Source organism: Physella acuta, unplaced genomic scaffold (genome assembly GCF_028476545.2).
Source record: "Physella acuta isolate Inbredline_101_S28 unplaced genomic scaffold, ASM2847654v3 ptg000088l, whole genome shotgun sequence".
Taxonomy (NCBI): Eukaryota; Metazoa; Mollusca; class Gastropoda; family Physidae; genus Physella; species Physella acuta.
The window spans coordinates 120,001-141,291 of record NW_026731608.1 but is presented as its reverse complement, the minus strand read 5'-3'; the positions used below and the strand labels follow the sequence as shown (position 1 = coordinate 141,291).

At 45.9% G+C, this 21,291-nt stretch overlaps 2 protein-coding genes across 2 annotated transcripts in view; both read right to left on the bottom strand.

The window, feature by feature from the left end:
* Positions 1-2,905: 2,905 nt before the first annotated feature.
* LOC131927628 (salivary glue protein Sgs-3-like) lies at positions 2,906-3,880 on the bottom strand (the record flags this gene model as incomplete). Its single annotated transcript, XM_059283354.1, has 1 exon — positions 2,906-3,880. A coding segment is annotated over exon 1 (975 nt), but the record flags the coding sequence as incomplete, so codon positions are not given.
* Positions 3,881-4,749: 869 nt separating this feature from the next.
* The window catches only part of LOC131927622 (mucin-19-like), a gene marked incomplete at its 3' end in the record, with an annotated part of 23,203 nt that continues 6,661 nt past the window's right edge, over positions 4,750-21,291 (bottom strand). The window contains exon 2 of the mRNA XM_059283340.1: positions 4,750-17,637. Within this exon, the coding sequence (XP_059139323.1) occupies positions 4,750-17,637 (12,888 nt within the window). The remainder of the gene's footprint in view (positions 17,638-21,291) is intronic.

Below are 21,291 nucleotides of genomic sequence, written 5' to 3'. Positions count from 1 at the left end.
GTATACTTCGTATATACGAGAAAGTAATGATTTCGAGTTTTAGTTTATGTTTGATGTAAAGTGGTTTAGTTTATGTATAAGAAGTAAAGTTGTTTTTAAAATGTACTATATGAAAAGTTTAGTGAATTCTCTTTTGAACATGACGATCTACGGGGCAAATGTATTAGAGTTCATTTGTTTCACTTAAAACATGTGAAAGATATTATAGAGTACCGGATAATTTTTTATGGTTTACTATTCAGTGAACTTGAAATTGAAAACTGAGATCTCACTATTTATGTTGTTGTGGTCATACGCGCGCTAAGGGAGGTAATGTGGGTTTGACAAGTTGTTTCGTTAGATTTTTTATCAATTCATTACTTGATGTCTCAATGTCATTGTAAAAAGATAAATGCTTGTTCGGATTACTGGTCGATCACTGATCTAGAAATACCGTTACAATTGGAACAGAATACAGGAAATACCGTTTGCACCGCACGGATTAAAAACACCCTAAACGTTGTACGGGTCAAGAGACAATTTCAACACGGCCAACGAAATCAAATCAGTCGAAAGAATACATGCATTCAAGCATTTACACTTAATGTTTTAAATATATCTACTGCCATTTGCTATTGTACATTTATGTCTCATATTATATTTGTTTTAACCTACTTTAAAAAATTGAAAATATATTGATCATTACGTAATTATAAGTTTTAAAAAAAATTTATAATTGAGCAGAACGTAAGGGAAGTAACTTGTTTAATATTCAAATAAACGAAAAAAATATTCCCTCCCCTGTGTGCAAGAAAAATGTACAACGCTTGAATTAGTAGCATCGAGTATTTCTAATAATCTTTTTTCTGACTGCGGTCTCAATCTAATTGATGCAAAAAAGTGCATTTCATTCATTAATCTAACCAATAATTATGCTTTAAGTGATATATGCTCATGGAACTAGAAGCAAAGAAAAAAAACGTGGAAAATTTGGTTGATATAAAAATGCAACCCAGAGATATATTATAATTGAGAGCCATTTGAACAGTATTTTTTGTTTCATACTTTGGATTGTGTGTAGGGTACGATCTATAGAAACAATGGCCATCATTACATTACAATATAATAAATTTAGTGTTATAACACAAACAGCTTAAACAACTGAGGCCAAAACACAAACGTTGTAATCACACACAGACACACGTGCAAACAGACACAGACAGACATATGCAACACACACACACACACACACACACGCACACACACACACATATATATATATATATATATATATATATATATATATATATATATATATATATATATATATATATATATATATATATATTATAAAAATGATCCCTTAACACTCAAACTCAAATGGATTTAAATATTTTATTTGTAAATGTGGAATAGTTTATAAAATGTTAAAAGGCTAACTGGAAAACTACAGTAATAGTATAAATACATAATCTTGTATAGCTTTTATTTTCTAGACCCAAGATCAAAATTAATTACCATTTCAGCTGCAAATCAATTCAAATGAAAAGAAGGTTTCAGACAATAATAAAGGAGACTAAGTAGGATTAAAAGAAAACACAGTGGTTCTCAACCTTTTTGGAGGTATCGTCAGCACTGACAGAATTCGATTGTGCATCACATGAGTCAGGCCTATATCTCGACCTCCGCCGAACCCGTGAGACTGACTCACCGAACCCGTGAGACTGACTCACCGAACCCGTGAGACTGACTCAACGAACCCGTGAGACTGACTCACCGAACCCGTGAGACTGACTCACCGAACCCGTGAGACTGACTCACCGAACCCGTGAGACTCACCGAACCAGTGAGACTGACTCACCGAACCCGTGAGCTGACTCACCAAACACCTCGATCAAACCCAGGTTAAGAGCCACTGAGTTAATTATGCCATAATAACTTATTTGCTGTTGAAAGATAAGTTAAAATTCAAATCGTGCTGGTTTCAATCTTATAAGTGCTCAGGCTTAAAATTAAGCTTGATGATGCAGCTTTACTTAAAGCTTATTGGCTTAAATTATTAGTTTTAGGTATTTCAAGAAACAACGATAGCAATAAAAATAATAACTATTAATATTGTAAGTTAAGTTAAGTAAGATACAAGTATTTTAAAAATTGATTAAATGATTAATGCTAGCTCAAAATAATTAATTTATTTAGATTTTTTTTGTTAGTAAAAATGTTAGATATATGCTATTTGATTTCTAGATGTGCATCATCAACAATGTCTCGCGGTCGCTACACAACTTGGGTACATCGTGCACATAACGCTGTATGTGGGACATGTTTCCGCCATCTGATTCAACCAAAAATGCTAAAAATAAACAGAAAAAATATTTTGTGTAAAGCCTTTAAATCTACGTGGTAGTGTTTTAAATCGCTTCATTAGATTCTATCCCACAAACATAACGAGCTGATATTTGAGATACCCGTGATACCATTTACGTTTTTTTTCATACAGTGGTTAAATAAAATTTATTACTTAAATTAATTTAACTAAATTAGTTATTAAAGAGACTAAATGAAAATGTAATTTTTCCAAAAACTAACAACATGAAAGTTGTTTTTCAACTTTTTCAAAATTGACTAGTCTAAATAAAATGTTTTTAAGTAGCTAAATTAATTTATCAAAAGTAATTAGCATAAATAAATGAAAAAAATAAATAAATGAGTGCCTATGGAGACACAAAAATGAAATATAAAAAAAAATATCAATGTAATTACAAGAAAGTAAAAATTTGGAGTAAACTTACATTTTACACGAGAGATAAAATATAATATTTGTTTTGATATATTGGTCACATGATCCACCTGCCAAAAGTAGCTTGATCGTTGTTGTTGGTTGAGTGGTTGTAAGTGGCGTGGTTGTTGATATCTTCGTTGTTGGTCCTGTGGTTGTTGTTGTTGGTTGAGTTGTTGTAGGTGGCATGGTTGTTGATATCTTCGTTGTTGGTACTGTGGTTGTTGTTGTTGGTTGAGTGGTTGTAGGTGGCATGGTTGTTGATATCTTCGTTGTTGGTACTGTGGTTGTTGTTGTTGGTTGAGTGGTTGTAGGTGGCATGGTTGTTGATATCTTCGTTGTTGGTACTGTGGTTGTTGTTGTTGGTTGAGTGGTTGTAGGTGGCATGGTTGTTGATATCTTCGTTGTTGGTACTGTGGTTGTTGTTGTTGGTTGAGTGGTTATAGGTGGCGTGGTTGTTGATATCTTCGTTGTTGGTACTGTGGTTGTTGTTGTTGGTTGAGTGGTTGTAGGTGGTGTGGTTGTTGATATCTTCGTTGTTGGTACTGTGGTTGTTGTTGTTGGTTGAGTGGTTGTAGGTGGCATGGTTGTTGATATCTTCGTTGTTGGTACTGTAGTTGTTGTTGTTGGTTGAGTGGTTGTAGGTGGTGTGGTTGTTGATATCTTCGTTGTTGGTACTGTGGTTGTTGTTGTTGGTTGAGTGGTTGTAGGTAGTGTGGTTGTTGATATCTTCGTTGTTGGTACTGTAGTTGTTGTTGTTGTTGGTTGAGTGGTTGTAGGTGGTGTGGTTGTTGATGTCTTCGTTGTTGGTACTGTGGTTGTTGTTGTTGGTTGAGTGGTTGTAGGTGGTGTGGTTGTTGATATCTTCGTTGTTGGTACTGTGGTTGTTGTTGTTGGTTGAGTGGTTGTAGGTAGTGTGGTTGTTGATATCTTCGTTGTTGGTACTGTAGTTGTTGTTGTTGTTGGTTGAGTGGTTGTAGGTGGTGTGGTTGTTGATGTCTTCGTTGTTGGTACTGTGGTTGTTGTTGTTGGTTGAGTGGTTGTAGGTGGTGTGGTTGTTGATATCTTCGTTGTTGGTACTGTAGTTGTAGTTATTCTAAAATAAAATATAAATGCAAGCATGTCATGCATAACATAAATAACAAGCGAGAGAAAAATAGCTATACGCACACCCACATGACCACTTTCTACAAACACATGCACGCACATATTTATGAACACGCACACAGACACACGGTGACAGTTCAGTGGTACCACAAACAAGGTCGCATGTACACAAAACCAAACATAGACACTCATAGACACATAGATAAGGAGACGCACAAAATTAGAAGAACACACAGAGATCTAAGAAAACTCACAAAGTTGTCATTGTAGGAATATTTGCACTCGCTATGGTACTTGTGGTTGTCTTTAATGGCACTGGTGTTGAAGTTTTCACAGAATTTTGTTGAACACTAAACTCAAATACAAATGAAATAGATTTAAAAAAAGACTAGCTCATCAAACTCAAAGTAAATAGTTGTAAGGTGAAACTATTTCATCAAAAAACTAAGTAAACTAAAATCCTTCTGGTTTCTATAAAATATTCAAATAAAAAAGAAGACGTGAACTCACAACAGGCACGCAAGGTAAGCTAAAAAGTTTGTTTTGATAAAATTGTCGCAGTTTCCCGGAGAAGACAATAATTTAATTGTTGTCGAAATAGATAGCGAGGTTGTTGTTGGGAATGAAGTGGCTGGTAATGTTGGTGAGGCTGTGATTGGCGAGGAAGCGGTTGTTGAAGATATAGTTGGAGAAGCTGTGTTTGGTGATGCTGTGGTTGGTGAGGCTGTAGTTGGTGAGGGTGTTGTTTGTGAGAAAGTGGTTGGAGTGGCTGTCGTTGGTGAGACTGTGGTTGGTGATGAAGTGGTTGTTGAAGCTGTAGTTGGAAAGTCTGTTGTTGGTGATGCTGTGGTTGGCGAAGCTGTAGTTGGTGAGGGTGTGGTTGGTGAGGCTGTCAATGGCGAAGGTGTAGTTGGTGAGGCGGTAGTTGGTAATGAAGTGGTTGTTGAAGCTGTAGTTGAAGAGTCTGTTGTTGGTGAGGAAATTGTTGTTGAAGCTGTAGTTGGAGAGGCTGTGGCTGCTGAGAGTGTTGTTGGTGAGGAAGTGGTTGGTGAGGATGTGGTTGGCGACGCTGTTGTGGATGAGCCGGTGGTTGGCGAAAATGTGTTTGGCGAGGCTGTGGTTGGTGATGAAGTGGTTGTTGATGCAGTTGTTAGAGAGGCTGTGGTTGGCGAGACTGTGGTTGGTGATGAATTGGTTGTTGAAGCTGTAGTTTGAGAGTCTGTTGTTGGTGAGGCTGTTGTTGCTGAGGAAATTGTTGTTGAAGCTGTAGTTGGAGAGGCTGTGGTGGCTGAGGGTGTTGTTGGTGAGGAAGTGGTTCGTGAGGCTGTGAATGATGAGGAAGTGGCTGGAGAGGCTGTGATTGGCGAGGCTGTGGTTGGCGAGGCTGTGCTTGGCGAGGCTGTTGTTGGTGAGGGTGTTGTTTGTGAGGAAGTGGTTAGTGAAGCTGTGGTCGGTGAAGAAGTGGTTGGCGAGGCCGTGGTTGGTGAGGCGATAGTTGGAGTGACTGTGGTTGGTGATGAAGTGGTTGTTGAATCTGTAGTTGGAGAGGCTGTGGTTGGTGAGGCTGTTGTTGGTGATGAAGTGGTTGTTGAAGCAGTAGTTGGAGAGGCTGTGGTTGGTGAGGCTGTTGTTGATAAAGAAGTGGTTGGTGAAGCTGTGGTTGTTGAAGCTGTGGTTGGTGAGGATGTGGTTGGCGCGGTTGTTGTGGATGAATCGGTGGTTGGCGAGACTGTGGTTATTGAGAGTGTTGTTGGTGAGGTTGTTGTTGGTGAGGCTGTTGTTTGTGAGGAAGTGGTTGGTGAAGCTGTGGTCGGTGAGGAAGTGGTTGGCGAGGCTGTGGGTGGTGAGGAACTGGTTGTTGAAGCTGTAGTTGGAGAGGCTGTGGTTATCGACATTGTAGTTGCTAAGAAAGGGGTTGGTGATGCTGTGGTTGGCGAAGTTATGGTTGGTGAGGATGTGGTTGGCGAGGGTGTTGTTGCTGAGGAAATTGTTTTTGAAGCTTTAGTTGGAGAGGCTGTGGTTGCTGAGGGTGTTGTTGGTGAGGAAGTGGTGGGTGAGGCCGTGGTTGGCGAAGCTGTGGTTGGTGAGGATGTGGTTGGCAAGGCTGTTGTGGATGAGCCGGTGGTTGGCGAGAATGTGGTTGGCGTGGCTGTGAATGATGAGAAAATGCTTGGAGAGGCTGAGGTTGGCGATGCTGTGGTTGATGATGAAGTGGTTGTTGAAGCAGTTGTTAGAGAGGCTGTGGTTGGCGAGACTGTAGTTGGTGAAGCTGTGGTCCGTAAGGAAGTGGTTGGTGAGGCTGTAGTTGGTGAGGCGGTAGTCGGAGAGACTATGGTTGGTGATGAAGCGGTTGTTGAAGCTGTAGTAGGAGAGGCTGTGGTTGGTGAGGGTGTTGTTGGTGAGGAAAGTGTTGTTGAAGCTCTAGTTGGAGAAGCTGTGATAGGTGATGAAGTGGTTGGTGAGGATGTTGTTGACGAGGCTGTAGTTGGTGAGGCGGTAGTTGGAGAGACTGTGGTTGGTGATGAAGTGGTTGTTGAAGCTGTAGTAAGAGAGGCTGTGGTTGGTGATGAAGTGGTTGTTGAAGCTGTAGTTGGAGAGGCTGTGGTTGGTGAGGGTGTTGTTGGTGAGAAAATTGTTGTTGAAGCTCTAGTTGGAGAGGCTGTGCTTGGTGAGGCTGTTGTTGGTGATGCTGTTGTTGGTGATGAAGTGGTTGGTGAGGCTGTGGTTGGCAAGGCTGTGGTTGGCGAGGCGGTTGTCGGTGAGGAAGTGGTAAGTGAGGCTGTGGTTGGTGAGGAAGTGATTGGTGAGGCTGTAGGTGGTGAGGAAGTGGTTGGTGAGGCTGTGGTTGGTAATGAAGTAGTTGTTGAAGCTGTAAGTGGAGAGGCTGTGGTTGCTGAGGGTGTTGTTAGTGAAGCTCTAGTTGGCGAGGCTGTGCTTGGTGAGGCTGTTGTTGGTGATGCTGTTGTTGGTGAGGCAGTTGTTGGCGAAGTTGTGGTTGGTAAGGATGTGGTTGGTGAGGGTGTTGTTGCTGAGGAAATTGTTGTTGAAGCTGTAGTTGGAGAGGCTGTGGTTGCTGAGCTTGTTATTGGTGAGGAAGTGGTTGGTGAGGCTGTGGTTGGGGAGGATGTGGTTGGCGAGGCTGTTGTGGATGAGGAGGTGGTTGGCGAGAATGTGGTTGGCGAGGCTGTGAATGATGAGGAATTTGTTAGAGAGGCTGTGGTTGGCGAGACTGTGGTTTGTGAGGGTGTTGTTTTTGAGGAAGTGGTTGGTGAAGCTGTGGTAGGTGAGGAAGTGGTTGCCGAGGCTGTGGTTGGTAAGGCTGTTGTTGGCGAGGCTGTAGTTGGTGAGTCTGTGGTAAGAGATGAAGTGGTTGTTGAAGCTGTAGTTGGAGAGGCTGTGGTTTGTGAGGCTGTTGTTGGTGATGAAGTGGTTGTTGAAGCTGTAGTTAGAGAGGCTGTGGTTATTGATGCTGTAGTTGCTAAGAAAGGGGTTGGTGATGCTGTGGTTGGCGAAGTCATGGTTGGTGAGGCTGTGGTTGGTGAGGCTGTGGTTGGCGAAGCTGTGGTTAGTGAGGATCTGGTTGGCGAGGCTGTTGTGGATGAGCCGGTGGTTGGCGAGAGATTGGTTGGCGTGGCTGCAAATGATGAGGAAGTGGTTGGAGAGGCTGAGGTTGGCGAGTCTGTGGTTGGTGAGGCTGTTGTTGGTGATGAAGTGGTTGTTGAAGCAGTTGTTAGAGAGGCTGTGGTTGGCGAGACTGTGGTTGGTGAGTGTGTTGTTTGTGAGAAAGTTGTTGGTGAAGCTGTGGTCGGTAAGGAAGTAGTTGGAGAGACTGTGGTTGGTGAGGGTGTTGTTGGTGAGAAAATTGTTGTTGAAGCTCTAGTTGGAGAGGCTGTGCTTGGTGAGGCTGTTGTTGGTGAGGCTGTTGTTGGTGAGGCTGTTGTTGGTGAAGAAGTGGTTGGTGAGACTGTAGTTGGCGAGGCTGTGGTTAGTGAGGAAGTGGTTGGTGAGGAAGTGATTGGTGAGGCTGGGGCTGGTGAGGAAGTGGTTGTTGAAGCTGTGGTTGGTGAGGATGTGGTTGGCGCGGCTGTTGTGGATGAAGCGGTGGTTGGCGAGACTGTGGTTATTGAGAGTGTTGTTGGTGAGGCTGTTGTTGGTGAGGTTGTTGTTGGTGAGGCTGTGGTTGGTGAGGCTGTGGTTGGCGAGGCAGTGGTTGAAGAGGCGGTAGTTGGCGAGACTGTGGTTGGTGATGAATTGGTTGTTGAAGCTGTATTTGTAGAGGCTGTGGTTGCTGAGGGTGTTGTTTGTGAGGAAGTGGTTGGTATGGCTGTGGTTGGCGAAGCTGTGGTTGGTGAGGATGTGGTTGGCGAGGCTGTTGTGGATGAGGCGGTGGTTGGCGAGAATGTGGATGGCGAGGCTGTGAATGATGAGGAAGTGGCTGGAGAGGCTGTGGTTGGCGAGGCTGTGGTTGGTGATGAAGTGGTTGTTGATGCAGTTGTTGGAGAGGCTGTTGTTGGCGAGACTGTGGTTGGTGAGGGTGTTGTTTGTGAGGAAGTGGTTGGTGAAGCTGTGGTCGGTGAGGAAGTGGTTGACGAGGCTGTTGTTGGTGAGGCTGTAGTTGGTGAAGCGGTAGTAGGAGAGACTGTGGTTTGTGATAAATTTGTTGTTGAAGCTGTAGTTGGAGAGTCTGTGGTTGGTGAGGGTGTTGTTGGTGAGAAAATTGTTGTTGAAGCTCTAGTTGGAGAGGCTGTGCTTGGTGAGGCTGTTGTTGGTGAGGCTGTTGTTGGTGAAGAAGTGGTTGGTGAGGCTGTAGTTGGCGAGGCTGTGGTTGGTGAGGAAGTGATTGGTGAGGCTGGGGCTGGTGAGGAAGTGGTTGGTGAGGATGTGGTTGGCGAGGCTGTGGTTGGTGAGGCTGTTGTTGGTGAGGAAGTGGTGGGTGAGGCCGTGGTTGGCGAAGCTGTGGTTAGTGAGGATCTGGTTGGCGAGGCAGTTGTGGATGAGCCGGTGGTTGGCGAGAGATTGGTTGGCGTGGCTGCAAATGATGAGGAAGTGGTTGGAGAGGCTGAGGTTGGCGAGGCTGTGGTTGGTGATGAAGTGGTTGTTGAAGCAGTTGTTAGAGAGGCTGTGGTTGGCGAGACTGTGGTTGGTGAGTGTGTTGTTTGTGAGAAAGTTGTTGGTGAAGCTGTGGTCGGTAAGGAAGTAGTTGGAGAGGCTGTGGTTGGTGAGGGTGTTGTTGGTGAGAAAATTGTTGTTGAAGCTCTAGTTGGAGAGGCTGTGCTTGGTGAGGCTGTTGTTGGTGAGGCTGTTGTTGGTGAAGAAGTGGTTGGTGAGGCTGTTGTTGACGAGGCTGTAGTTGGTGAGGCGGTAGTTGGAGAGTCTGTGGTTGGTGAGAAAATTGTTGTTGAAGCTCTAGTTGGAAAGGCTGTGCTTGGTGAGGCTGTTGTTGGTGAGGCTGTTGTTGGTGAAGAAGTGGTTGGTGAGGCTGTAGTTGGCGAGGCTGTGGTTGGTGAGGAAGTGATTGGTGAGGCTAAGGCTGGTGAGGAAGTGGTTGGTGAGGATGTGGTTGGCGAGGCTGTGGTTGGTGAGGCTGTTGTTGGTGAAGAAGTGGTTGGTGAGGCTGTAGTTGGCGAGGCTGTGGTTGGTGAGGAAGTGATTGGTGAGGCTGGGGCTGGTGAGGAAGTGGTTGGTGAAGCTGTATTTGTAGAGGCTGTGGTTGCTGAGGGTGTTGTTTGTGAGGAAGTGGTTGGTGAGGCTGTGGTTGGCGAGACTGTGGTTGGTGATGAAGTGGTTTTTGAAGCAGTTGTTAGAGAAGCTGTGGTTGGCGAGGATGTGGTTTGTGAGGGTGTTGTTTTTGGGGAAGTGGTTGGTGAAGCTGTGGTCGGTGAGGAAGTGGTTGCCGAGGCTGTGGTTGGTGAGGCTGTTGTTGGCGAGGCTGTAGTTGGTGAATCTGTGGTAAGTGATGAAGTGGTTGTTGAAGCTGTAGTTGGAGAGGCTGTGGTTGGTGAGGCTTTTGTTGGTGAAGAAGTGGTTGGTGAAGCTGTGGTTGGCGAGGCTGTGGTTGGTGAGGCGGTGGTTGGAGAGACTATGGTTGGTGATGAAGTGGTTGTTGAAGCTGTAGTTGAAGAGGCTGTGGTTGGTGAGGGTGTTGTTTGTGAGGGTGTTGTTTGTGAGGAAGTGGTTGGTGAAGCTGTGGTCGGTGAGGAAGTGGTTGTTGAAGCTGTTGTTGGAGAAGCTGTGAATGATGAGGCTGTTGTTGGTGAGGCCGTTGTTGGTGAAGAAGTGGTTGGTGAGGCTGTGGTTGGCAAGGCCGTTGTTGGCGAGGAAGTGGTAAGTGAGGCTGTGGTTTGTGAGGCTGTGGTTGGGGAAGCTATGGTTGGCAAGGCTGTAGTTGGCGAGGCTGTTGTTGGTGAGGAAGTGGTTAGTGAGGTTGTTGTTGGTGAGACTGTAGTTGGTGATGAAGTGGTTGTTGAATCTGTAGTTGGAGAGGCTGTGGTTGCTGAGGGTGTTGTTGGTGAGGAAGTGGTTGGTGAGGTTGTGGTTGGTGTGGCTGTTGTTGGCGAAGTTGTGGTTGGTAAGGATGTGATTGGTAAGAATGTGGTTGGCGAGAATGTTGTTGGCGAGACTGTGGTTGGTGATGAAGTGGTTGTTGAAGCAGTTGTTAGAGAGGCTGTGGTTGGCGAGGCTGTGGTTGGTGAGGGTGTTGTTGGTGAGGGTGTTGTTTGTGAGGAAGTGGTTGGTAAAGCTGTTTTCGGTGAGGACGTGGTTTCCGAGGCTGTGGTTGGTGAGGCTGTTGTTGGCGAGGCTGTTGTTGATGAGGCTGTGGATGGTGAGGCTGTGGTTTGTGAGGCTGTTGTTGGTGAAGAAGTGGTTGGTGAGGCTGTGGTTGGCGAGGTTGTGGATGGTGAGGCTGTAGTTGGAGAGGCTGTGGTTGGTGAGGGTGTTGTTGGTGAGGGTGTTGTTTGTGAGGAAGTGTTTGGTGAAGCTGTGGTCGGTGAGGAAGTGGTTGGCGAGGCTGTGGTTGGTGAGGCGGTACTTGGTGAGGAAGTTATTAGTGAGGCTGTGGTTGGTAAGGAAGTGGTTGTTGAAGCTGTTGTTGAAGAGGCTGTGGTTGATGAGGCTGTTGTTGGTGAGGCCGTTGTTGGTGAAGAAGTGGTTGGTGAGGCTGTGGTTGGCAAGGCTGTTGTTGGCGAGGCTGTGGTTGGCGAGACTGTTGTTGGTGAGGAAGTGGTTAGTGATGCTGTGGTTGGTGAGGCTGTGGCTGCTAAGGAAATTGTTGTTAAAGCTGTAGTTGGAGAGGCTGTGGTTGCTGAGGTTGTTGTTGGCGAGGCTGTAGTTGGTGAGGATGTGGTTGGTGAGGGTGTTGTTGCTGAGGAAATTGTTGTTAAAGCTGTAGTTGGAGAGGCTGTGGTTGCTGAGAGTGTTGTTGGTGAGGAAGTGGTTGGTGAGGCTGTGGTTGCGGAAGCTGTGGTTGGTGAGGATGTGGTTGGTGAGGGTGTTGTTGCTGAGGAAATTGTTGTTGAAGCTGTAATTGGAGAGGCTGTGGTTGATGAGGCTGTTGTTGGTGAGGCTGTTGTTGATGAAGAAGTGGTTGGTGAGGCTGTGGTTGGCAAGGCTGTGGTTGGCGAGGCTGTGGTTGGCGAGGCTGTTGTTGGTGAGGAAGTGGTTGTTGAATCTGTAGTTGGTGAAGAAGTGGTTGGTGAGGTTGTTGTTGGTGAGGCGGTAGTTGCCGAGACTGTGGTTGGTGATGAAGTGGTTGTTGAATCTGTAGTTGGAGAGGCTGTGGTTGCTGAGGGTGTTGTTGGTGAAGTAGTGGTTGGTGAGGCTGTGGTTGGCGAGGCTGTGGTTGGCGAGGCTGTGGTTGGTGAGGCTGTGGTTGGTGAGGAAGTGGTTAGTGAGGCTGTGGGTGGTGAAGAAGTGGTTGGTGAGGCTGTGGTTGGCGAGGCAGTGGTTGGTGAGGCGGTAGTAGGAGAGACTGTGGTTGGTGATGAAGTGGTTGTTGAATCTGTAGTTGGAGAGGCTGTGGTTGGTGAGGCTGTTGTTGGTGATGAAGTGGTTGTTGAAGCAGTAGTTGGAGAGGCTGTGTTTGGTGAGAAAGTGGTTGGTGAAGAAGTGATTGGTGAGGCTGTTATTGGAGAGGCAGTGGTTGCTGAGGGTGTTGTTGTTGAGGAAGTTGTTAGTGATTCTGTGGTAGGTGAAGCGGTGGTTAGCGAGGCTGTGGTTGGCGAGGCTATGGTTGACAAGGCTGTTGTTGATGAGGAAGTGGTTGGTGATGCTGTGTTTGGCGTAGCTGTGGTTGGAGGGGCTTTGGTTGGTGAAGTGGTGGTTGGCGAGGCTGTGGTTGGCGAGGCTGTGGTTGGTGAGGCTGTGGTTGGCGAGGATGTGGTTGGCGAGGCTGTGAATGGTGAGGAAGTTGTTGGTGAGGCTGTGGTTGGCGATGAAGTGGTTGTTGAAGCTGTAGTTGTTGAGGCTGTGCTTGGTGAGGCTGTTGTTGGTGAGGCTGTTGTTGGTGAAGAAGTGGTTGGTGAGACTGTAGTTGGCGAGGCTGTGGTTGGTGAGGAAGTGATTGGTGAGGCTGGGGCTGGTGAGGAAGTGGTTGTTGAAGCTGTGGTTGGTGAGGATGTGGTTGGCGCGGCTGTTGTGGATGAAGCGGTGGTTGGCGAGACTGTGGTTATTGAGAGTGTTGTTGGTGAGGCTGTTGTTGGTGAGGTTGTTGTTGGTGAGGCTGTGGTTGGTGAGGATGTGGTTGGCGAGGCTGTTATTGGTGATGAATTGGTTGTTGAAGCTGTATTTGTAGAGGCTGTGGTTGCTGAGGGTGTTGTTTGTGAGGAAGTGGTTGGTATGGCTGTGGTTGGCGAAGCTGTGGTTGGTGAGGATGTGGTTGGCGAGGCTGTTGTGGATGAGGCGGTGGTCGGCGAGAATGTGGATGGCGAGGCTGTGAATGATGAGGAAGTGGCTGGAGAGGCTGTGGTTGGCGAGGCTGTGGTTGGTGATGAAGTGGTTGTTGATGCAGTTGTTGGAGAGGCTGTTGTTGGCGAGACTGTGGTTGGTGAGGGTGTTGTTTGTGAGGAAGTGGTTGGTGAAGATGTGGTCGGTGAGGAAGTGGTTGACGAGGCTGTTGTTGGTGAGGCTGTAGTTGGTGAAGCGGTAGTAGGAGAGACTGTGGTTTGTGATAAATTTGTTGTTGAAGCTGTAGTTGGAGAGGCTGTGGTAGGTGATGAAGTGGTTAATGAGGCTGTTGTTGACGAGGCTGTAGTTGGTGAGGCGGTGGTTGGAGAGTCTGTGGTTGATGAGGCTGTTGTTGGTGAGGAAATTGTTGTTGAAGCTCTAGTTGGAGAGGCTGTGGTAGGTGATGAAGTGGTTGGTGAGGCTGTTGTTGACGAGGCTGTAGTTGGTGAGGCGGTAGTTGGAGAGTCTGTGGTTGGTGAGGGTGTTGTTGGTGAGAAAATTGTTGTTGAAGCTCTAGTTGGAGAGGCTGTGCTTGGTGAGGCTGTTGTTGGTGAGGCTGTTGTTGGTGAAGAAGTGGTTGGTGAGGCTGTAGTTGGCGAGGCTGTGGTTGGTGAGGAAGTGATTGGTGAGGCTGGGACTGGTGAGGCAGTGGTTGGTGAGGATGTGGTTGGCGAGGCTGTGGTTGGTGAGGCTGTAGTTGGCGAGGCTGTGGTTGGTGAGGAAGTGATTGGTGAGGCTGGGGCTGGTGAGGAAGTGGTTGGTGAAGCTGTATTTGTAGAGGCTGTGGTTGCTGAGGGTGTTGTTTGTGAGGAAGTGGTTGGTGAGGCTGTGGTTGGCGAGACTGTGGTTGGTGATGAAGTGGTTTTTGAAGCAGTTGTTAGAGAAGCTGTGGTTGGCGAGGATGTGGTTTGTGAGGGTGTTGTTTTTGAGGAAGTGGTTGGTGAAGCTTTGGTCGGTGAGGAAGTGGTTGCCGAGGCTGTGGTTGGTGAGGCTGTTGTTGGCGAGGCTGTAGTTGGTGAATCTGTGGTAAGTGATGAAGTGGTTGTTGAAGCTGTAGTTGGAGAGGCTGTGGTTGGTGAGGCTTTTGTTGGTGAAGAAGTGGTTGGTGAAGCTGTGGTTGGCGAGGCTGTGGTTGGTGAGGCGGTGGTTGGAGAGACTATGGTTGGTGATGAAGTGGTTGTTGAAGCTGTAGTTGAAGAGGCTGTGGTTGGTGAGGGTGTTGTTTGTGAGGGTGTTGTTTGTGAGGAAGTGGTTGGTGAAGCTGTGGTCGGTGAGGAAGTGGTTGTTGAAGCTGTTATTGGAGAAGCTGTGAATGATGAGGCTGTTGTTGGTGAGGCCGTTGTTGGTGAAGAAGTGGTTGGTGAGGCTGTGGTTGGCAAGGCCGTTGTTGGCGAGGAAGTGGTAAGTGAGGCTGTGGTTTGTGAGGCTGTGGTTGGGGAAGCTATGGTTGGCAAGGCTGTAGTTGGCGAGGCTGTTGTTGGTGAGGAAGTGGTTAGTGAGGTTGTTGTTGGTGAGGCTGTTGTTGGCGAAGTTGTGGTTGGTAAGGATGTGGTTGGTAAGAATGTGGTTGGCGTGAATGTTGTTGGCGAGACTGTGGTTGGTGATGAAGTGGTTGTTGAAGCAGTTGTTAGAGAGGCTGTGGTTGGCGAGGCTGTGGTTGGTGAGGGTGTTGTTTGTGAGGAAGTGGTTGGTAAAGCTGTGTTCGGTGAGGACGTGGTTGCCGAGGCTGTGGTTGGTGAGGCTGTTGTTGGCGAGGCTGTTGCTGATGAGGCTGTGGATGGTGAGGCTGTGGTTTGTGAGGCTGTTGTTGGTGAAGAAGTGGTTGGTGAAGCTGTGGTTGGCGAGGTTGTGGATGGTGAGGCTGTAGTTGGAGAGGCTGTGGTTGGTGAGGGTGTTGTTGGTGAGGGTGTTGTTTGTGAGGAAGTGGTTGGTGAAGCTGTGGTCTGTGAGGAAGTGGTTGGTGAAGCTGTGGTCTGTGAGGAAGTGGTTGGCGAGGCTCTAGTTGGTGAGGCCGTTGTTGGTGAAGAAGTGGTTGGTGAGGCTGTGGTTGGCGAGACTGTTGTTGGTGAGGAAGTTGTTGGTGATGCTGTGGTTAATGAGGCTGTGGGTGGTGAGGAAGTGGTTGGTGAGGCGGTAGTTGGCGAGGCTGTGGTTGCTGAGGGTGTTGTTGGCGAGGCTGTAGTTGGCGAAGTTGGGGTTGGTGACGATGTGGTTGGTGAGGGTGTTGTTGCTGAGGAAATTGTTGTTAAAGCTGTAGTTGGAGAGGCTGTGGTTGCTGAGGGTGTTGTTGGTGAGGAAGTGGTTGGTGAGGCTGTGGTTGGCGAGGCTGTGGTTGGTGAGGCTGTTGTTGGCGAAGTTGTGGTTGGTGACGATGTAGTTGGTGAGGGTGTTGTTGCTGAGGAAATTGTTGTTGAAGCTGTAGTTGGAGAGGCTGTGGTTGATGAGGCTGTTGTTGGTGAGGCTGTTGTTGATGAGGCGGTGGTTGGCGAGAATGTGGTTGGCGAGGCTGTGAATGACGAGGAAGTGGTTGGAGAGCCTGAGGTTGGCGAGACTGTGGTTGGTGATGAAATGGTTGTTGAAGCAGCTGTTAGAGAGGCTGTGGTTGGCGGGGGTGTTGTTTGTGAGGAAGTGGTTGGTGAGGCTGTGGTTGGCGAGGCTGTGGATGGTGAGGCTGTTGTTTGTGAGGGTGTTGTTGGTGAGGGTGTTTTTTGTGAGGAAGTGGTTGGTGAAGCTGTGGTCGGTGAGAAAGTGGTTGGCGAGGCTGTGGTTGGTGAGGCGGTACTTGGTGAGGAAGTTATTAGTGAGGCTATGGTTGGTAAGGAAGTGGTTGTTGAAGCTGTTGTTGAAGAGGCTGTGGTTGATGAGGCTGTTGTTGGTGAGGCCGTTGTTGGTGAAGAAGTGGTTGGTGAGGCTGTGGTTGGCAAGGCTGTTGTTGGCGAGGCTGTGGTTGCTAAGGAAATTGTTGTTAAAGCTGTAGCTGGAGAGGCTGTGGTTGCTGAGGTTGTTGTTGGCGAGGCTGTAGTTGGTGAGGATGTGGTTGGTGAGGGTGTTGTTGCTGAGGAAATTGTTGTTAAAGCTGTAGTTGGAGAGGCTGTGGTTGCTGAGAGTGTTGTTGGTGAGGAAGTGGTTGGTGAGGCTGTGGTTGCGGAAGCTGTGGTTGGTGAGGATGTGGTTGGTGAGGGTGTTGTTGCTGAGGAAATTGTTGTTAAAGCTGTAGTTGGAGAGGCTGTGGTTGCTGAGAGTGTTGTTGGTGAGGAAGTGGTTGGTGAGGCTGTGGTTGCGGAAGCTGTGGTTGGTGAGGATGTGGTTGGTGAGGGTGTTGTTGCTGAGGAAATTGTTGTTGAAGCTGTAATTGGAGAGGCTGTGCTTGATGAGGCTGTTGTTGGTGAGGCTGTTGTTGATGAAGAAGTGGTTGGTGAGGCTGTGGTTGGCAAGGCTGTGGTTGGCGAGGCTGTGGTTGGCGAGGCTGTGGTTGGCGAGGCTGTTGTTGGTGAGGAAGTGGTTGTTGAATCTGGTGAAGAAGTGGTTGGTGAGGTTGTTGTTGGTGAGGCGGTAGTTGCCGAGACTGTGGTTGGTGATGAAGTGGTTGTTGAATCTGTAGTTGGAGAGGCTGTGGTTGCTGAGGGTGTTGTTGGTGAGGCTGTGGTTGGTGAGGAAGTGGTTAGTGAGGCTGTGGTTGGCGAGGCAGTGGTTGGTGAGGCGGTAGTAGGAGAGACTGTGGTTGGTGATGAAGTGGTTGTTGAATCTGTAGTTGGAGAGGCTGTGGTTGGTGAGGCTGTTGTTGGTGAAGAAGTGATTGGTGAGGCTGTTATTGGAGAGGCAGTGGTTGCTGAGGGTGTTGTTGTTGAGGAAGTGGTTAGTGATTCTGTGGTAGGTGAAGCGGTGGTTAGCGAGGCTGTGGTTGGCGAGGCTATGGTTGACAAGGTTGTTGTTGATGAGGAAGTGGTTGGTGTAGCTGTGTTTGGCGTAGCTGTGGTTGGAGGGGCTTTGGTTGGTGAAGTGGTGGTTGGCGAGGCTGTGGTTGGCGAGGCTGTGGTTGGCGAGTCTGTGGTTGGCGAGGCTGTGGTTGGCGAGGCTGTGGTTGGCGAGGCTGTGGTTGGCGAGGCTGTGGTTGGCGAGGCTGTGGTTGGCGAGGCTGTGAATGGTGAGGAAGTTGTTGGCGAGGCTGTAGTTGGCGAGGCTGTGAATGGTGAGGAAGTTGTTGGCGAGGCTGTGGTTGCTGAGGCTGTGGTTGGTGAGGAAGTGGGTTGAGAGGCTGTGGTTGGTGAAGGTGTTGTTGGTGAGGAAGTGGTCGGTGAGGTGGTGGTTTGCGAGGCTGTGGTTTGCGAGGCTGTGGCTGGAGAGGAAGTAGTTGGTGAGGCATTTGTTGGTGAGGAAGTTGTTGGTGATTCGAAGGCTATTGCTAGAACGTTTGTCGTTTTGAAATCTTTTGTTAGATTGATTGTGTTTTCTGAGTTTGTTGTTGTAGATCTTGATGTAGGAGAAGTTGTTGGATAATCTGCTGTTGGTGTATTTGTTCCTGTCGAAGTAGTGTCGTCACATTCCGTATCTGTCATGTTTGTGGTTGTAGATTCGGATATTGGCGTTGTTATAAGTTTGGAGGCTTTTAGTTCGGTAGATACTGTGTTAACTGATCCTGATGTAGTTAGGGATAACATTGCTGGTGGCGATATTGTTGTAGTTGGTACGGAAGAAGTGGTCGTAGTCATTTCTGATGATCCTGCCGGAGTTAAATTCTCCGTTGCTATTGATGTGCTTGTTAGGCTAGATTCCGTACTTATTAGATTGTTTGCTTGTCTCTTTAGTAATTTTCTTTTTGATTCCGAATTCTGGAATTAAAAATTGAAAATAATAGTTTCTAGAAGTAGGCCTATTTGATTGATTAAAACTTTTCTTTTTTTTTAGCTTTTATATCAGTATTTGTAGTATACTTACGCTATTTATGTTACGCCACTTTGTTTTGAAGCTTGACTTTGCAGAGAAAACCTGACCTCTGTTACTTCCAAAGTACGGTGGGGTCGGATTGCGAAAAGGTGACACGCTTGAATCAGGTTTTATAAAACTGTTTTGTGCTGCAAATAAAGTTTGTTATATATTATGTTAAAAAAGAATGTTTTTAGCAACAAACTATTCTTTAAAGCAAAAGAACTATTGAAAATAAAAGATACAAAGAGTAGGCCTATGTTGTTTACCTGGAATGCCTAATGTGTTTTGATTTTAGACAATTCGTTCTTAATCTGTCAAAACTACACATTTCAAGCTTTACCTGGTAATATTTCTATCGTAAAGACATTTATGAAAATACACTTGATATATATATATATATATATATATATATATATATATATATATATATATATATATATATATATATATATATATATATATATATATATATATATATATATATATATATATATATATATATATATATATATATATATATATATATATATATATTATGGGGCACCGGGATAGGCTATGGTAAAACTAATTACCAACATGAACACTAAAACAAGCTAGACAGTGACTGATAAAACCAAGTGTGTGACCAAAACTACCCACCAGAAGCCCACTGGATGGCAACATAGAATGAAGCGGGAGTGATCTCCCCTAAACTTTCCCGTACACTAGAATGTAAACACACACTAACTCACACGGACACACATTTGATTAGGACCAATAGATCAATATTTGAATAAAAATGCCATTAACAAAAGTACTCCTACATTCGACCATTTACTACAGATTTTGACCACTACAATAATATCTGACCTCTGCAGCAACATTTGACCACTACTACAACATTTGACCACTGCTATAATATTTGACCACTACTACAACATTTGACCACTAGTACAACATAGTACAACATTTGACCACTACTACACGATTTGACCACTACTACAACATTTGACCACTAGTACAACATTTGACCACTAGTACAACATTTGACCACTACTAAAACATTTGACCACTACTACAACATTTGACCACTACTAAAACATTTGACCACTACTACAACATTTGACCATTACTACAATATTTGACCACTACAACAATATTTGACCATTACTACAACATTTGACCACTACTACAACATGACTACTTTAACCAACACTTGGTGAGCGAATAGTGTAAAAAAAAGCAACATCCAGTTAACTCACGTTGGTAACCTGTGCCCAGCAGTGTAGCGAGAAGTGTAAAGAGCGAGAGTGTGAGTACCATAGTGCACGATTTGAGCACCAACTTTCTTGTTCCTATCGCACTCATTTACGCTTGCTGAGGACTGATATCTTGATGCAGTTGCTGGATGAAATCTTTACTATTGTAATAACTGCATTTGTTCAGCATGGTTTTTATGTAGACGTTGCTTGTTTATATACCCGTCTCGCATTGTTGTGGCAGACGATAGAGTGGGGGCGGGGTGAGGGTTGGGAGTAGAGCTTTCAGATTTGAGCGGGTCCCATCTCGGGATTTTTTTTTATAATACTCGGCTCATGCAACATTGTCTTGTTATTGTGAGGGTATGTCTAGGCTTTAAACAATATGAGACAAAACTGATCTAAACAATGTGGGACAAAACTTCATAATTTGTGAATTCGACAGTACCAACGCTGACACTGAAAATATTTCTTTAAAACACTATAAGTAGCTCGTTAAGGACTATAACCCCCCCCCCCCCTTCCTCCCCCCCCCCCCCCCCCCCAACATTTAAAATCGTTTCAAACTAAATTATCTGCCCCTAATAGCCGTCACTAAACCCGACTCCACGAAGGTAAACATAGCGTGAACCACAGCTCACTAAGACCATGTAGGGGTGGGGATGGTAGGGAGCGCGTTTACAGCTTGTTTTCTAGCGTCTCCCAGAAGAGAATTATATATATAGATGGATGGGACAAAACTGATCTAATCAATATGGGACAAAACTGATTTAAACAAAATGAGAGAAAACTGCTCTGAATAATGTGGGATTGTGGATGGTTAGTTGATTGTGGGTAGTGGATAAGTGATCGATTAAGGACAAGCAATTGTCGAGTCGTGATTGGCGTGACAATTGCTAAATACCTGCTAAAAGATATTCTACGGAAGTGAAATCAAATGTAATGAACTAGATTTGCCAGTTAAGTAAAGATTATTCTTTTGTTTAAAGGGAGGGGCGGTGAATGCCTTAAAGACGCTACTGGGTGTCACGTGTTTACTGTGGGAGATGTTTGGGTTTTTAAATTAGATCATCAATTTGTGGCATTGTTGTGCATCCTAAGAGGATTATAAGAACCACTGTAATCCATGTTGTTAGTAAATGACTTGTTATTCTCAGCTAACTGAAAGCTTCAGAGTTGAGATGGGTGATGGGTTTGTTAGTCCTGCACTGATCCATGTATTTGTCAGATACCATCCCTTGGTAATTTTTCAACTACCATCTCTTGGTGGTTGTTCCTCTACCATCCCGTTGGTAGTTGTTCCTCTACCATCCCGTTGGTGGTTATTCCTCTACCATCCCGTTGGTGGTTGTTGCTCTACCATCCCGTTGGTGGTTCTAAACCTGTGCTCTGTATGTTGGCTGTAAATAGTTTGCGATATGTTGATAAGAGCATCGTTAGAGGACCAGCATTAAAAGCTCGACATCGGCACGCCAATAACAATGTACCAGCTTAATACTTTAAAAGCAAAGTTAATTCGTTGCAACTCTCGTCCTTCTCAAGGTCTAGGCTACACACTAGATGCGCCCGACTGGGGTTTCTTTTGTTTTTACTTTCATTGCGCGTCTGTCATGTTCAGGATTGTGATGCGACAGCAAGACACACATACATATCTATTTGGTTGGCCAATAGCAACGTTAAAATATAATAAAACGTGCTCTCAATAACACACAAGGCCGATCTTCTTAATGTGAGCCACCCAATAAGGCCAAACTGCCTTATGTGAGCGACTCAATAAGGCCAAACTTCCTAATGTGAGCGACCCAATAAGGCCAAACTTCCTTATGTGAGCGACCCAATAAAGCCAAACTTCCTAATGTAAGCGACCCAATAAAGCCAAACTTCCTTATGTGAGCGACCCAATAAAGCCAAACTTCCTAATGTAAGCGACCCAATAAGGCCAAACTTCCTTATGTGAGCGACCCAATAAGGCCAAACTTCCTAATGTGAGCGACCCAATAAAGCCAAACTTCCTAATGTAAGCGACCCAATAAGGCCAAACTTCCTTATGTGAGCGACCCAATAAGGCCAAACTTCCTAATGTGAGCGACCCAATAAGGCCAAACTTCCTAATGTGAGCGACCCAATAAGGCCAAACTTCCTAATGTGAGCGACCCAATAAAGCCAATCTTCTTATTGAAAGCTTTAAGAAAACTTGGCCCTCACTTATGTGTGAACAATGTCTTCAACAATCTTATGCTCGCCACGCCTATTTTACTGCTGTAAACACTTTAAAAAAATGTTATCTACATCGACACAACTAATCTGGGCGTTTCTCGC